Genomic DNA, 17,347 nt, shown 5'->3' with positions numbered 1-17,347 from the left:
CAAGATTACTTTATTAGTAGGCAAATGAAATCCGTAGGATTCTTCCACATGGCCAGACAGAAGCAATTGCTGAACAGGAACATCAGACAAAGCTGAGGCACAGTTGATTGCTTGCATATGGTTATTGAACAGTTGAAAACCTACTTTCAAAGAAGCAGAGTTTTCAGGTTGAGTGCTTCATTTGTGTCATTTATTATGTACTATTCCTTAAAAGAACCCACTCACGCTCACTTTGAATATTTGAAACAGATCTCAGAGTGTTTACGTTTGTCCACTCACATGTGCAGATACTGAATCTGAGGTGTTTGTGTTTACTGTTGAGTTTTCCTAACTGATTTAAATGGGTGAGTTATCCTGCAGCTCTGTGCTACACGCGGTGCAGAATTGCTTTTTGTCACTTGATAAGCCCACTAGCCAATCCGGAAAATCCTCTCTGGCCAGAGACCATTTACACGATAGCTGTCTTTTCTTTGGATGCTTTCGAACGTCTCCCTTCCAGATGTTTCACCACAGTTGGTCATACCAGAGCCAGAATACTGCCGCTCATGTTCAAGTACAACAAAACATGTGGTCAGCTTATCTTTCACACAAGTACACACTAGTTACTGTCTTACACACCGTCGTGCCCTGTGCCAGTATATAAACTTAAAATTAGGTGAAAACAACTTCAGATGAATTACACTACATGACAGATTACCGGTACATAGTTTTATATTTATTTAACTAAAATTAAGCCAAAATACAGAAGCAATGAATGGAAAACGAAGCACATCGTTACTGTTTCCACAGAAAAAACAAGGTAAGTAACAGCCAGGTGCTGATAATGGAATCCAATTTATTAATTGTTCATCAGCATGTCTGAGCACCTCTATAAAAGCAGACGTTTTGGCAGGTTGCTGGTCTGGAGCATTCGGGTGTGTGTTGACACAATGCCAAGGAAGAAAGACACCAGGAATGGTTAACTGGGAATGGTTATAAGGCCATTTTCAAACAATGTATCCATAATTCCTGAGTGTGAACGATTTGTCACAAATGGAGAATGTCAATGGAAAATTGTACTTAGTAGTCAGTATAAGCTTTTAATGATATAAGTTTACATGTGATAGAATACTGCATGATGACCTTTTCCTTGCTTAGAATTGATTGTTCTTTATAAAACGTGTTCTGATATTTTTATCTGAATCTTCCCACAGCGATAGTAAGAAGATGAACAAGCAGTTCTGACCTCGCACACACACACACACACACACACACACACACACACACACACAATCACATACGCACATGCTCACGTATCAACATTCCACTGAACAAATGTTTTCATTTTTCTTGTGTATAAATGAAGACAAGTGCGAGAACAGAGCGCGCACTTCACAGGGCCCCCACTCTGATGTGAGCGCTCTGTGATCGCCCTTGCAAGTAAAATCTACAGCGTGTGTGTCTCCACTCTCTGAATCTCAGCTGAAGAAGTGTCTCTTAGAATAAATCTCTTGACAGAGAACATTCGAGACAGTTGCCAGTATTCTCAGGTATTGATGTCCCGGCAAATTCACCCCGAGGTAAGACTCCACAACCCTCTGTTAGCACGTTAAAGGTTAATGTTCATGACAGGACAGTTACAAATAGACTGAACAACTACAGTATTCTGTGTTTGGAAGGACAATTTTCTCTAAAAAGAAGAACATTGCAGAATCACTTCGGTTTGCAAAATTGCAACTGAAACAATGCCCTTTGAACAGATTAAAGTGCTAAGGTATAGATAAATACACTGACTGAATATGTATATGACTGAGTAAAAGAGACTCCTTAGAAAGCACTTTGAATAGAGCAGCACGTTTTGGAATAATCAAACATAGCATATAAACACCTTACACCAACTGTTAAGCACGGTGGTGGATGGGTGGTGATTTGGGCTTGTTTTACAGCCACAGGACCCGGCGACTTTTCCGACAGCCAAAAGTTGACAAAAATGTGCATCATGCAACAGGACAACAGAACAATAACCTCAAGCACAGCAGCAAATCTAAGAAAAAAAATCAAGGTACTGCAATGGCTCCAGTCCTCAGCCTGATTGAAATGCTGTGACGGATCCTTGGACGACCGGTCCATAAACACAAATTTCAATGAGCTGAAGCAACCTCGTGAAGAAAAATGGACCAAAGTTCCTCCACAACGATATGAGAGACTCAGAGAGTCATGCAAAAGCAATAAATACTTAACATTATTACTGCTAAAGGTGGATCTAAATCTACTGAATCATGAGTGCACTTTTACTTTCACCATCACTATGAACAACTGTCACTGTATAAGTCCTTTAACTTCATATGCAGTGAAAATGCATTTTATTATGAATTTCATGCACTGTAACGCATCTGTGCATAATATGTATTTTTTGGTTTGTTTGTTTCGTTTTCGTCTCATCATGACTGGGATTGTCGTTATAGTTTATGCGGCTTTAAAGAAATGCAATTTGCTGGAGGCATTTTGGTCTCCAAAATGTGTTTTAAATAACCATTATTATTCTTTAATACTCCCTGGCGCTGTGCGTCTGGGAATTAAATAACTCACTTTAAGGACGAGAAGAAAGGCGTCTGTTCGTTTGATTCCTTTCTTCTGGTGATTTTAACAACATGTCACAGTTTCTTCAGTTGATTTTGTTTGACTGTTTTCCTGTGGGACGGCTCGGTTATTACTTATTCCATGCACTAAATACAGATCCAAGGTATCAGTCTTATCAGTCACTCTCCTGATTCCACTGCTGCTTTGTATGCCACCAAGCTAGCTAGCTTGGTGGCATACAGAGTCCCCATAGCAAGCAAGTCTTTCATCTGATTACATGAACACCAAGGTGTGTTGTCTGTTCGCATCCTTGAAGCTGAGTCTGATGTTGTATTTTTTCTTTATATGGTGTGCAACCTTTCCTTTTCTGCAGATGTAACAAACATCTCTATCCTTTGCTGTCTGGTCTTATACTATTCTCCTGTCATTGCCCAGTTTATTAGTAGTTTCTTCCTTTCTTTCACCCCATCCCAGCTTTAACCAATTTTCACCTCTCTGCTTTTGTTCCACCTTTAATATCTGCTATTACTGCCCTTACACAAGCCTCCGCTGATCTCGCCTCTGTGTTGTCCTCATTCTCACCTCTTTCTTACTTTTTCCTCTCCTGTCTCCTCTTATACGTTATTTTTCTTTTCCATTTTACCTCCTCCGCCTGTCTTTTTTCCTGCCATTTCCCTTCTACCCAAGTTCTTCTCAGATAGCAGCTGCAGATGACTAGCGGGTCAGGATGCGCCACTCTAATAAAGAGAGATGGAGGGATAGTTTTCAGAAACAAACTCTCCCTCTCTCTCCCTCTGCGTCTGCCTAATCAGTCTCACAATAAATCTCTGTGTTTGAGTGTGTAGCGGTATGTGTTCTGCTATGTGGGTCCTGTTCTGCTTGGGGATGGGGGCAGCTTACGGTTCAGTTCTCCACTGAAATTGAGCTTTAAGACCACTATATGTAAAATACAACTCGCTCCAGCTGCAAACAGCGTCGCATTGGCAGCAAGCAGCACATTATTCTTCACAACTCCGAGTCTGAGCTGATTAAACAGAGCTGATCTGCATTTTACTTCAATGTAGTACAACCAGCTGTAGGAGGACACATATTTAACTTCAGATGCAGCTTGCTTATCCAGAGCAATGGGGAGACGGCACGGCGCCTGCTGAAATCTCACAAAAAGATTTCAGACTTTTAGAGATGCTCACAGCTTAGTATTTGTACAGAAGTAATGAAATACAGCAAAGCATAATGCTAATTTGCTTTTCACTGCTGTGTGCAGTGCAATGTTTTTTGATGTTGACCCTGTTTGTGAAATCAATTTAGGTTCGAGTACTCGAGTTTTAATCTACTTGTTTTGCTGCTCCGTCTGCTTGTTATCGTCGTCGGAACATCTCTGGGATCTTTAGATGAAACGATCAAACTTCCCTTCAGTGTTTTTTAAGACTGCAAGCTAAATGAAAAACCTGGAATGACTTGCATCAAGGCACAGCTCCTTTTCTTTTTCTTTTTTTGTATGCGTGCATTTGTGTCCATCTGTCTATGTGTTGGAAAGTTTTGGGAATTAAATATTAGGCTCAGAAGTGAAAGCGAAAAGGGTTTAATGGCAGGTGCTCAGCTGAAGAAGTCCCAGAAGTGGAGCAGCATCATCCTTCACACATTTTGCTTCCTTTTTGGTCCGCTAAAGAGCTTTTCTGTTTGCCTCGAACTAGAGCATATAAAGTACTATCCATCCATCCGTTCATTCATCCATTTTCTTCTGCTTACCCAATTCAGGGTTGCGGAGGGGGAAAGCTGGCGCCTCGACAGGTCGCCAATCTGTCGCTGGGCTTGTAAAGTACTAGGGTGTCAAGGCTGCTGCCTTTAGTTTAGGAAGCAGTGTCAGCGTGATAAATTATTTCATTCTATTAGCTATAACCAAATGCCAATTGATCTTTGGCATTTCTTTCCTGCTGCATTATAAATCTATTAAATACTATAGAAGTAGAAATCTTCCACTGCTGCATATTTATTCATAATGAGCCAGTAATTTAATTACAGTCATGAATAATACATAATAGGACCATAATTCAAGGTTCATATGCATACGTGTGATGAAGTGTACATGCGGCATCAGTACATTTAGTATACTTACAACCAAAACGCAGGTGCTTTTTCCTGTGTCTTCTTAATTATAATTAGATGAGCACAGCTGTTGCCTGCACCTATGCTGACCCTTTTCTCACAACAACCATTGATCTGTCTTGTCAGTGCCACCCTGGCAGAGCCGGCGCATGAAATTCATACCTGCTTTTTTTGTCTGAAAGCCAACGCTTCGAGTTTATCTTTGGGATTCAATACAGAGCGACTCCCAGGTGAGAGCCGACAGCAAAATGTATTTAGATAATTGCTGTGATCTGATCTATGAGGAGGGATTCTGCTTGTTTGCTACTTGGCGTGGCAGACAAAGACGAAACAGAGTTTTTGCATCATGTGAAAGGAGACAATACTTAACCCAGCCGGTGTTGCTTCGGCAGCCGACTGAATTTTCACTCTGTGAGCTGGACCCGTCGAGAGCATTCGCATCTTTTGTCTCCCCATCAACTCTTTTCAGCTCAAAGGCCATGTTCCCAAAGATTTGCTGGCCAACTGTTAGCCAGTTTTGTAGTGTAACTGTGCTTTGTTTTGGGTGGTGTAACTCAAACATTTGGCCAGACTCCCAGAAATGGATTAGTCCCACAGATAGATAAAAAAAACAAAACTCTTTCTCAATCAAAACTCCCTGCGGAAAGTTCTGGATTCAGCAATACCACAATGTTTCAGCGCGCTGGATAAACACTTGGAGTGTGCATACTGTTTAGGACCATATTTCCTGGTAAATACCTTATTTAGTTTAATCAGCTAATCAGAGGTTCAATCAGAGGTGTGAGGTAACTCCACAAATCAGAACAGCATTTTTTCCCTTACAATCACTGCTTAAAATCAGCTGGTTAACAAACAGGGAGTTTTAAAGCATCTCTCTGGGTTTTTTTTTCCACACAAAGAATTTTGCTGGAGAGTAGAGCAGTGGTGTGAGGAACAGACCTCTCTGGAGGAAAGGAACTTTTTTCTGTCTGAACTGGCTGATCAATGAGATAGAGATCTCGTGGTCAATGTTCCACTCTCCTAAAAGGCACCGTGGGATCCACAGCCCACTTCATCTTTATCACTGGTCTGCTTCTGCTCTGACTGCAGGGACCAGATGCCGGCTCATTACTACCACAAATAGAGATCTGGCTGCATGGCCTGAGACTGGGATGAGCCGGCGGTCATGAATGGAGATTGCTGGGAGGACAACATTGACACTCTTTCTCACTTATCTCCAGTGTCTCATCGCCACTTTCTTTCCCACGAGATTTTGCCTTTTCTGAATGCCAGCATCTGGTCTCCCAAAACCCTCATAAACCTTTTGGTTCAAAAGGAGGGGACCAGGTAGCTATAATAGAGTACCACCTGCCCTCCTCCATCTCCTGCCACCCTGGATCAACACCTCTGCCAGCTCCTCTCTGGCATTCTGGCCTTGGCATCACACTTGCTGACTGATGGACAATGTCTCCAACAGCATCTGTTCTCCAGTGCTCAGTGGCCAACATAACTCCCTGGCTTGCAGTAAGTTACACCGAGCCAGGTTTCGTACTCTGTGTTGCGCTATTGGCGGGTTTTCTGCAACTGGTGATGTCCAAACTGATTAGCTATGTCGCTTTTTACGCTAGATGAACTGTTCTTCCTCTGGCTTAGGCAGACCTCTACTCAACTCACTGAGACTGAGTGGCTGCTGTCCACTTGGCAGAAGTGCTAAGTGTTTTCAAGGACAGTTTAAGCTTCCTGCCAAGCATGCGTTGTATGCTAATTAATGACCAGGTCAACGTGTGTTAATGTAAATGAGTCACAGCGCCTGACGTGTTCCAAGACCCATAAAAGTACAGTGATACGTTATTAAACTGAGTTTTGATCTGATGCCCCTGTGAGTCCAAGCCAGCAGATGTAGTTGTTGATTATGTCTCTGCCCTCCATATGGCACTACTGCACGTCCACCTCCTCTTCAACTCCTCTCACCCAGACCCCCCCTCCCGTCATGCTCCTGTTAGGTTCACATCCGACAGGTAGCAGAATGACTTGGGCACTTGTAAACTCAACAACCGAGGCAACCCAGGGCTTGTTGGACTGGCCGAAAGGGAAATTAGCTTTCACCTTCACTTCAGCTCAGAGCACTGGTCTCTTCACTAATACCTCAAACTATTCTCCTTGAATGTAAGCTCAAATTTTCTATTAAAAAGGGGTAGCCAGAGGTTACTGCTGAGAGAATACAAAGAAATTGTTATTGTGAAATTGTGTTAGAGTGCATCACTGGCATGTGAGTTCATAAATAGTTAATCCAAGGAGACCAGAGAGTAGTTTCAGTGTAATTAAGGTAATATATAGTTAGCACATTGTAATTGCGTAAAGGCATTTTTGCAGCCATATAAAGGTTCCTCCTTTTCCACTGCTCGCTGTGTGCAAGTTCCTGTGCAAACCCTGTATCCTGTGAGAGCTCCCTCATTAAACGGCTGTCAAACTTAAGTCTGCAGACCTGCCAGCCTTGCTGTCACACTGCAGGAATTGCACGCACACAGACACACACATATATATCACAGTGTGTCCATATATGTGTCCATATATGTCCATATAGCGCCAAATCATAACAACAGCTGCCTCAAGGCACTTTATATTGTAAGGAAAAGACCTTACAATAATACAAAGAACAGAGAAAACCCCAACAATTATATGCCCGCCTATGAGCAAGCCCTTTGGCGACAGTGGGAAGGAAAAAAATTCCTTTTAACAGGAAGAATGCCTAATCAGTCAAACTAAGCTTAATTGTGAATAACGGCGCTGAGGCTTCCACCAATGAAGAGACAAGGATGTTGCTGACTGATATATTTCAGTGTGGACAGTATATAAAAAGAAATTTAATATCTTACCAAATTTAAAAACAGCCACTGACAACCAAATGTTACGAGGCTGTGAGTGAATCGCTTTAGGTGCTGTTGATCAATGAACGTCCCTTGGATAATCTTCCTGTCTGGCACTTACAGTGACCAAAATTTATAAAATCAAGCAGACAATTTATTTAACACGACATGAAAACACTGACTGAGCCCAAGAAAGAGTTTGCAGAGGTCAGGCTTCAGTGAGTGCGTGGCCACATATATCGCCCCCTAGTGGCCAGTAAGTAGAATGTAGATTTAAAGGACTTCCGAGTAGGTCCACGTTTCAGAGCCAGAAGCTAGATCCATCTTTTTTATTGCCTCTCAATGCTGCAGATGCATAAACACAGGATAGTCCAACATAACTGAATCTCGCTCAATGCAAAGCTGTCCCTAAAGGACTATTTTGAAATATAAATATTTATATTTTTTAAAACACTTGACTTGTTTCCAGCCCTGCAGTGATGAGGTTTGCAGTTTGTATTTCACTGTCTAGCTGGTACCTAGAACAACATTTCATGATTCCAGTCTCGAGCACTAATATTCTCACTAGCTATTGAAAATTTTGTGGAATTGACAGTTGGTGATTCTTACAGATAGAGACATATTTAACTTAGAACCGAAAAAAGTAATTAAGTGCAATACTCGGCTCAGTTTAATACATAACGAATAAAGCGCAAGCAGCTTGTACAGCTTCCTGTTGTAACAGACAATAAAGTCCGCGTCTTCTAAATAATAAATGACAGCCACAATACTCTGAATATGTTTTTAGCCCGCTGAGACCAAACAATAACAAAGCTAAATGCTGATGTTGTTATTGAATTCCCTGAAACTGTACGTGTTGAGAAATGAACCAGTAAAGGGGGAAACATCAAACAGATTGCCTTTGACAACAGAATCAAATTTCACACGGCTAAATTCAATGACACCATTTAATGAGTGCTGATTGTAACCCCTTTGCTATTTCTCACTCCCTGTTTATGTCTGTTACGTCTGTTCATGTTTTCCTCCTCCCCTGACCTATGCACACTTTCCCCTGCCTCTGCCTCCTCTGTCACTCACCTCATTGCTCTCTTCCTCTGTCAGTCAGACTGTCAGTTTCTCCCCCGTCTTCCCCCCGTTCTCTCCCTTCTTCTGCCTCACATTTGCACGCCGACTCCCTCCCCTCGCCCACCCTTCGTTCCCCCGATGCACGCCTGTCTTTCTTCACAGCAGTCACTGTGTTATTTAGTTTTATCAACAGTGAAGCTCCCAAATTATTAAAAGCAGAGCAGTTATATTAGGCTTTGTTGTTTGCCCAGGGTTTTTTCACTCCCACACTGATAACGTCAAAGCCATGAGCAGATGCTATAAAGATGCTTACGTCTAATTCTAATGTACAGCTCGTTTACAAGTATCGGCAAGTTGTTTACATTGCTTGGAGTAATTCCTTGTCCCTTAGGTGAATGGATAAACGTTGGTGATGTATCAGTTAAATGCATGATAATTTGTTTCATCATTTCTACCTTTGAAAGATGATTGAAAAAATATAACTTAACATGCAAGTAAAGCCTGACAGCCTGACACAATTCAGTCTGTATCTCTTTCAGCAATCGTCTCCATTCTTTTCAACTTAGCTTAAGTCTCTCTTTTACCAATGCACAATCGCAACTGGTGTCTGCATGCAAGTCGGTCACCTCATATTCAGTCCAATTATAAAAATAGCAGGCTATAACTTGAAGTGGACATGATGTGACTTTTCAGCATGTGGAAGCCCAAGTAGTCCCAGCATTTGATGGAACGGGATCCCCATATTTAACTGAATCCTTAAGAGTTACAGTGACTTATTGTCAGCTTGTTTTCAGGGCTTTGCCATAGAGGGAACAAACTATAAACGTAAGCATCTGTTAAGAGGTGTTAAGGCGAGCATAACATTCGCCATAGACTCACTGGCAACTTCTTTAGGTACACCTTATCAGTGCAAATATCTAATCAGCCAATCACATGTCAGCAACTCAGTGCATGCAGGCATATGATGTGGTCAAAACGACCCACTGAAGTTTAAACTGAGCATCAGAATAAGGAAGAAAGGTGATTTTGAATGTGGCTCAGCTGTTGTGTAGAGTTTATATGGAATGGTTTGAGAGTGGTTTGAAAAAGAGAAAATATCCAGTGAGCGTCAGTTCTCTGGGTAAAAATGTGTGGACATGAGACTGGCTAGATTGTTTTGCGCTGATAGGAAGAAAATAGTAACTCAAATAACCACTCACTGCAACCAAACGATGCAGAAGTGCATCTCTGAATGCACAGCACACTGAACCTTAGAGCAGATGAGCTACAGCAGCACCCTCTCCTAACCGCTAAGAACACTAAACTGAGGCTACAATTCATACATGTTCACTAAAAATTGGACAATAACATACTGGAAAAAGATTTCCTGGTTGGAATCCCAAATCACAACAGCGCAGTCACCTCAAAGCCATTGCTGTTGTGATTTGGCAGCAGACGGTAGCATCAGAATTTCTTGCAAACAGCATGAAAGCATGGATCCAGTCTGCATTGTGTCAACAGTTCAGACTGCTGGTGGTGTGGAGCATCCTCGGCCTCCGTATTGTTGCTGACATGTCCGTCTCTTTCTGTCCACATTGTCGTATTTTCTGATCTCAAACAGCTTTTGCAGTGACAAGTCTAATAGAGCACCTTTGGGATGTGGTGGAATGGGACGTTCCCATCATAGATGTGCATCCAACAAATCGTCAGCAACTTTGTGATGCCGTCATGTCAATGTGGACCAGAATTAGGACAGTTCGGAAGAAAAAACGGACACCAAATCAGAACTAGCATAGTGTAGCAAACAAAGTGGGCGAGTGCATGCAGATAGCAATCTGACTGAAAATAAGATCAATATAAGAAAATAACAAAGACAGGAGTGACTCCTAGATTATAAAATTAGATGTTAGCTGGATAAGAATTGTCTGCTTAATTGTATACTCTAAGAGAAGAGTGAAAAGTGCAACTTTAACCATTACAACAAATCTGCACAATTGCTGCTGTTGTCAGTTGGAGAGAATCAACAAGTCGTAAATAGTGAGACCTGCCAGTTTGGCTCAAAATTAACTCAGCGTAGATCAGGATTGACGGTGAGTTTGTGCCAAAGCTAAACTGAAAGTGGTGCAGCTGTTTGGTTTGAAGCTGTGCCCTGCAAAGACACATGTAGAAAAGATGTTTGGCTTTTTTGGTGGTGGGGGGATTAATCGACCAGCAGAGTGACTGATACTAGCTGGTGGTTGCAGATAAGAAGTCTGGCAGGTGACTTTGATGTGGCTGACAGCTTTCTGTTAGTAATGTGGAGATTGATTTTCGTTGCTTTCGGTAGCCCTGTTTAAACTCTTGATTTTAAACACTTTTTCACACGATGAGCGCATCGACTGCTCCCGTTTAACAACCAATTAATCATGTTGCTGTGACTAAAGGGAAATTTGTTTATGATATATAACGTCCTCGCTTGCCTTGCTGTTAGCTGCATTTAGTCTATAGTTAAACAGCCATTTTCACCGTATTTATCTTATGAAAAGGCAAATAATCACTGAGTGGATTTTCACTATAAAATAACGGGTGTTAATGAAGTTCTTCCAATAAATATGGTAAATTCATGAGAAATGATTTGGTTGTCTATTTGGGTATTTTCTTTTTGAGTCTTGCCTGCATGCTGTGGAATTTGATGATGATTCAAGACTCAGAGCCAAGTAGTTCCCTTGGGACCCCAGCGTTTATAGCAGTTGGGCCCAGTGGGCCAATTTGATGGAAAAGGACAAAGTATATGTATCCGTGTGTATGCATGTGACTGTGAATGTGTGTGTGTCTTTGTAAGCAGCTTTCTAAAGCCGCACTGCTTCAGATACGGCCTATCGAAGCGTGTCAGGTTCCCTTAGTCATCAGGGGCAGATAGCAACAGTCCTCAGTGCTGAAAAGGAAGGAAAGACTGGGTAGCGAAGGAGGACGTGGAAAAAGAATAAACAATCTGGAGTGGTAGAGAAAGAGCTATAAATGAGGAAGTTTTAGTAAAAACAACTGCGAAAATGCACCAGGACTCACCTAAACAGGGCCACATTTCCCCCGGTGTGATGCTTGGCTATTAGTCTGATTTTAGCACTCTTAGATGGGAATGAATTGCATTCGAACCGAGGATGTCAGTAGGGGCCGAGCCTCCATCCATTCAGACATTCAGGGACTCCATTACACCCTGATGGGCAGGGATGGAAAACCAATCGTGGGTGTATGGGTGCAAGGGGGAAATGCAATGTATTGGTGCTGGGAAACACACAGACAGGCAATCTGGCATGATGAAGAGGCTCTCTTCCCTGCTCCTCCTTTCGGACCCAGCACGTCCTCCTGCGTCCCCTTCATGCCCCACTGCGCTCTACTGCAGTGCCTTGCCAGCTGACCAACCCGACACCTACCACACTCATTCGCACTTTCCCGCTTTCCCTATTTCCTCCCAGGTCTCACTGTGAGCCCCGACAGCATGTATCCATTCACATTATCACATTGGGAACTGAAGAAGAGATGGATTTCATCAGAGGGAAATAGATGGGAGTCGTGTTTTTGAATAGAGGGAGAATGTAATTTATGATTTTTCTGAAGTTCAGCAGATTTGTTGGTAGCCCCGGTTCAGATTTGTTGCTGAACTCAGGGAACCTCGATGGCTCCAAGGTTAGCTGCGGTATACTTAACCTCCCTTCTGACAGCAGGGATGTGCTGCTGTTAGAACGGTGTTAGATAGACCTGTTAGTGTCAGGATGATAAATTCATTAGGAGTGGCTAAGGAATACAGCTATTTATACAGCTACAACAAATCATTGCTATAAAAGCCTTGGACTCAATCTCATTGAGAAGTGTGAATCACAGTGAGTCTGGAATTGAAGAATTAGATATTTATTGATTTTTAATGATGCTTGGCTGGCTTTCTTGGTAAATGGTAAATGGCCTGTATTTGTATAGCGCTTTTCTAGTCCCTAAGGACCCCAAAGCACTTTACACAACCTGTCATCCACCCATTCACACACACATTCACACACTGGTGATGGCAAGCTACAATGTAGCCACAGCCACCCTGGGGCGCACTGACAGAGGCGAGGCTGCCGGACACTGGCGCCACCGGGCCCTCTGACCACCACCAGTAGGCAACGGGTGAAGTGTCTTGCCCAAGGACACAACGACCGAGACTGTCCAAGCCGGGGCTCGAACCGGCAACCTTCCGATTACAAGGCGAACTCCCAACTCTTGAGCCACGATCGTACTCGTACCTTTAGTCCACTTCCTTTTTTGGAGGACTGGTATAATAAAGCATGCACTTTAATGTCAAGATGCAATACTCAATGTAGTAATTTAACTCTATTAGGTATTATTGAATGCGTATGGCCATTTTTAAAAGCACACATTGTGTTTTTAAGTTTTTAGAATGATATATTTATTGATTTTTGCTGTTTGCTCTATATTTATACAGTGTTTGTGGCTGCTTGTGATAACTGTTATTCTACAGTTCCTAAAATGTATTGCTAAGTAGAGTATTTCTAAGTGGTCAGGGCAATCATTTAACCTCTGCTAAAGATTTCGTGTTCAGTCAGAACAGCTACAGTCAAAAAAAAGTCCACCTGCAGCCAACTCCTGCAGTAACCTGAGACCTCCCCTTCACTCCATATGTATAAATGGAAGCGGAGAGAGCAGCAGCAGCAAGACCCCAACAGAGAGCAATGCAGTCGTGATATTTATTAGGTCTTCCACAGCATGAAAGAAGGAGCTGGGGTGGAAGTGGGCTGCAAAGCAGTTTGCACAGCAGCCAGCAGCCGTGGGAAGGTTAAAGCAGCTTAAACAGCATGCCCAATATGAGATTTGTCGTTTGGATATGTAGAAGGCCATCAGCAGAGCCATCTGTTGATGTGGGCTGGCAGTAAGATCACTAACGCTTTGAATTTGATATTTTTAAAGCAGGTAAGAAACAAGTGGGGTGATGCATTAGAGAACTGACAGAGCACCAGGGATGATACCATGGTTTTGTTGATGTTATTGGGGTTCATGTTCCACAATCCAACTAGAAAGGTGCTCTGAGAGTTCTGACCTCTGTCAAGACCGATAGTCTACTCTTCAGTGATGTGAAAACTACATAAATATCTGGATATTTTTCCCGATCAGTTCAGATCTGCACCAAAATTTCATGGGATTATCCTTTGGCCACGCTTCACTTGGCTCTGTATTCCTGCTGGAAGACAGCAACAAATGACAAAAAAACCAAAAAACTTTTACAGAGCTTCTGCCTTCTCGGTAAACGTAATTATTTTTTTCATTCAAAATTTATGGTCTGTGGTCTACAACTTCTTCACAAATTAAAGTTCAGAGTCTGTACTTTAATCTCCTTGTCAATGTTGTCTTTTGCCACCCTCGCCTGTGAAAGCTGTGGCCACATAGTGCCAGTTCTCATACCGCAGAAAATCTTTTCATTACTGAAGATCGGGTAACAAAGAAAATAAATAAATAACTGCTAAAATATATATTATATATTCATTTGTGTGCATGCGTGTGCTTTATGGGTGTTTTACTAAAATGTGCGCAGCTGAGCGGCCCCACTGTGAGCCAGGTAAACAAATGTTTCATAACTGGTGATGAGGCGGTGCCACGCTGAAGATTTCTCTAACGAGGGCTTGTTTGCGTGGGTGGAACAAAAACACGTTTTTAGATCCAGACTAGTACATTACACGAGCCTCAGTGCCTCACTCACTGAAAAATATGTGTTTTCTGAATATGCCCATTACCACAGACCCTCGGGCTATCCTTGCCTGTAGTTCATCATAACAGATTTAACAGATTTAATCTGAGCTATTCTTTCCTTTGACTGTCTGCTGGCAACTTGCTATTTTATCCCGCAGTTCGCATCCACATTCTCTTGATTTTAATCTCTTTTTTTTTCACGCTTCTCCTGTTTGTAGACGTCTGCTGCATTTTAAACATCACCTCAAAAGCAAAAACTCCTACATCTCAGTAGCAAATAATTAAAGTGGAACGCATAGTCTGACATCAGTGTCTCTGTGCAGGTGCCCTATGTCAAGGTGGCTCCAGAGGACATTTTGAAGGTTCATTTCCCCCGCTTCACCACTTTGGACCTGAGACCAACAAACACCGACATCAGCCTGGCCGTGGCCGGCCTTCTCACCTTCTTCAACAGCACCACCGCCTGCCTCATCTGTGCCCAGGCTGACTGTGAGTACAGCATTCGCACACTCGTGACCAATGTTCCCTCAAATTTTTCATGTGTCTGAGCGAACACACAGAGCGATCCCTTGGACCACTGTGAGCGACATCAGACGTGTGCACTGTGGTCACGCCAGCATCGAATCCATCCAATTTACATGGTTTATTAAAATAATCAAATTACAGCATTTACATTTATGTTAGACTACTTTTAATTAACTGCTTTAGCCCACTTACAATGAAAATGTAAAAAAAATCTTGTTCATGACCTGTGTAGTATGTTAACACTATTGGAAGTAAAAATAACTTGAACTCCAATTTTGAAAACACAACTTTCTTTCTTTTTTTCTTTTTTTTTATAAAGCTCTGATGAGTCTGTGGTCTGGGAGAGAGTCCTGTAACTCTCTGTCTGCAAAATACAGCATATAAAGACCAGTGCAGGGCAATTAATTATATAGTTACTTCTTCAAAAAAGTTACTGAGTTTTGCAAACAACAAAGTTTTTTGCAACTGTTTACCTAAAAATGCAGCCAAGGCGTTTTGTGCCACTCCTAAAAATAATTTCTGTCCACTATGAACAACAGCCTGACACCTGCAGGCCTGACAACAGGAGATGTATCACTCCTGTAACACCTGTAACATTCAGCAGTCGCCTCATTGTTCTGACACACACAACAAAACTATTGACTACACTACATGCTAACTACACAAGATTTGCACTAAACGTCGCAAATCTCTCACATCTCGAAACACCGCCGTCACTCCTAAAACTTCCTCCCGTTTCTTAACAACTAAATGCCATGTTTTGATTGATCGACGTGGTACATTTTTCGACCAATGTGAAAGGGTGGCGGGTGTTTTGGTTTCATCTTTGCTCACAGGCGGAGAGCGCTTTCAAGCGTTTTCCTTATAAAACGCCGTTTTTACCGTTTCTTCCCGCAGTAAATATAAACAACGATAGTACTCAGGAAGAAAAACAAACACTGCGTATATTTTGTATCACAACTCTGGTTTTACGTGGCCTATCAACACAATTTAAAAAGTGGTATGAAGTCCACACTTTTTCCGTCTGTTCCGTCTGTCCTGCTCACATCTCCAATGGTTGTACATGTTGTCATTAACGTGGCTTCACTCCTCATCAGTCACGCCGCTTTGCCAGCTAAAACACCGGCACATAAGGACGCTGTCATAGCCTGTCAACGACATTGATTAGCTGCGTATATACGAATGTGAGTCGCGTGATTGGCTGGACTATGGGATAAGGTGGCATCGTTGTAATCCCATACTGGAGCAGCCAGTCACTTATTGACTAACACTGCAAAACAGAATTGTTAACGTATTTACTTTAATTTCAGTTCAGGTTAGGGGTTTTTTTTTTGTGCGCAACACAGATTTTTTCTGTGCAGAGACCGTGCCAGCAGTGCGCATTGTGCACGCGCGCAATTTAGAGGGAACATTGCTTGTGACAAAATATACAATCGCACATACCTGTGGGGAAGACTCGCAAACTGTCTCCCCTACATCTGCCATCAAAGTGCAAACATTTTTGTTTAACGTCTGCCACCCTTTAACACGTGTTAGCGTGCACAGGCATCTCGCACACGCGCCGACTGTGTTCTGGCAACAGATGCAGCTTTTATCAACATCTCACCCTGCGACACGTTTCCTTCTAAAGCAGCTGCTGCACTCCACAGCTACAACTCCCTCACAGCGGCACGCCCGACGCCTGCGTCCCAAAAATAAATTGCGTTTATTTCGTCTCCCTTTTCAAGATCATTGTCATTTATTAAATTAACTAAATTACGATTTAGCGCATTATGTTGTATGTGATGTATAAACTGTCTTCAGTCTCGCTGGGTTTTCTGTAAGACTGTGTGTGCACTCTTAAAACACTTTGCGCAAAACAAAACATCTCGTTGAGAGAAACAAAAGGAAAGTAAGGGCAGAGGTTGCAACTCTAACAACCAGTGATCTGACCGCCCCCTTTGTCAGTGTCAGTTAGGTTCTGAAGATACTTAACTGAATGACCTTAAAAACGATTGAAAATCTCTTTGAGAGAAGTTATTTTTGTAAATAGAGAGGAAGATTAGATCATGGCTTGTTCCCACCCTCTTCTAGTTCAGCATGCAGTAATTACAACTCCCAAGACAAAGGCACCGTGACCCCCTGAGTGGCACCAGCTAACCTTTTTTCTAATCAGCACAAGCCTTTGAAGACAGGAAATAGGCTGCAGATATCAACCATGTGTCAGACAGAGTAGAGATGGCAATGAGCCACAGTGAGCTGCCTACCCCGCCTATCTCAATTCTCAGTTCTGCTGGCTTTCAACTTCTCTCTTTGGTTGTCTTTGGCTCTATACTTTGGAGTCTCCTTTCATTCATAACCTCTAAGGTGAGTTTTTTCCCTCTTAGATGTGTGCTAGGCGTGTTACATCAAAACATGCTAGTTTTGTTTGGGGGGGGGGCTTTCACTTTTTCATGCAAATTCGGGGACAATAAATGAATCAGAGAAAAAAAAAAGTTTTTTTTTTGTTATTTTAAACAGTTAAACACTTTCCAAGATGAAAAATGGTATAAATTAATTAAACTTACTAAAAG

At 42.3% G+C, this 17,347-nt stretch overlaps 1 protein-coding gene across 1 annotated transcript in view; it reads left to right on the top strand.

Moving 5' to 3' along the window:
• grik4 (glutamate receptor, ionotropic, kainate 4) overlaps nucleotides 1-17,347 on the top strand; it is a 364,478-nt gene that overhangs the window by 231,399 nt on the left and 115,732 nt on the right. Inside the window, exon 6 of the mRNA XM_085429452.1 lies at nucleotides 14,594-14,759. Within this exon, the coding sequence (XP_085285578.1) occupies nucleotides 14,594-14,759 (166 nt within the window). The remainder of the gene's footprint in view (nucleotides 1-14,593; nucleotides 14,760-17,347) is intronic.

Source organism: Rhamphochromis longiceps, linkage group LG14 (genome assembly GCF_057381845.1).
Source record: "Rhamphochromis longiceps isolate RC_006_pf linkage group LG14, R_longiceps_female_GT1.1, whole genome shotgun sequence".
Lineage (NCBI taxonomy): Eukaryota > Metazoa > Chordata > Actinopteri > Cichliformes > Cichlidae > Rhamphochromis > Rhamphochromis longiceps.
Note: the sequence above shows the minus strand (reverse complement) of the source record. Positions and strands in the feature narration are given on the sequence as shown.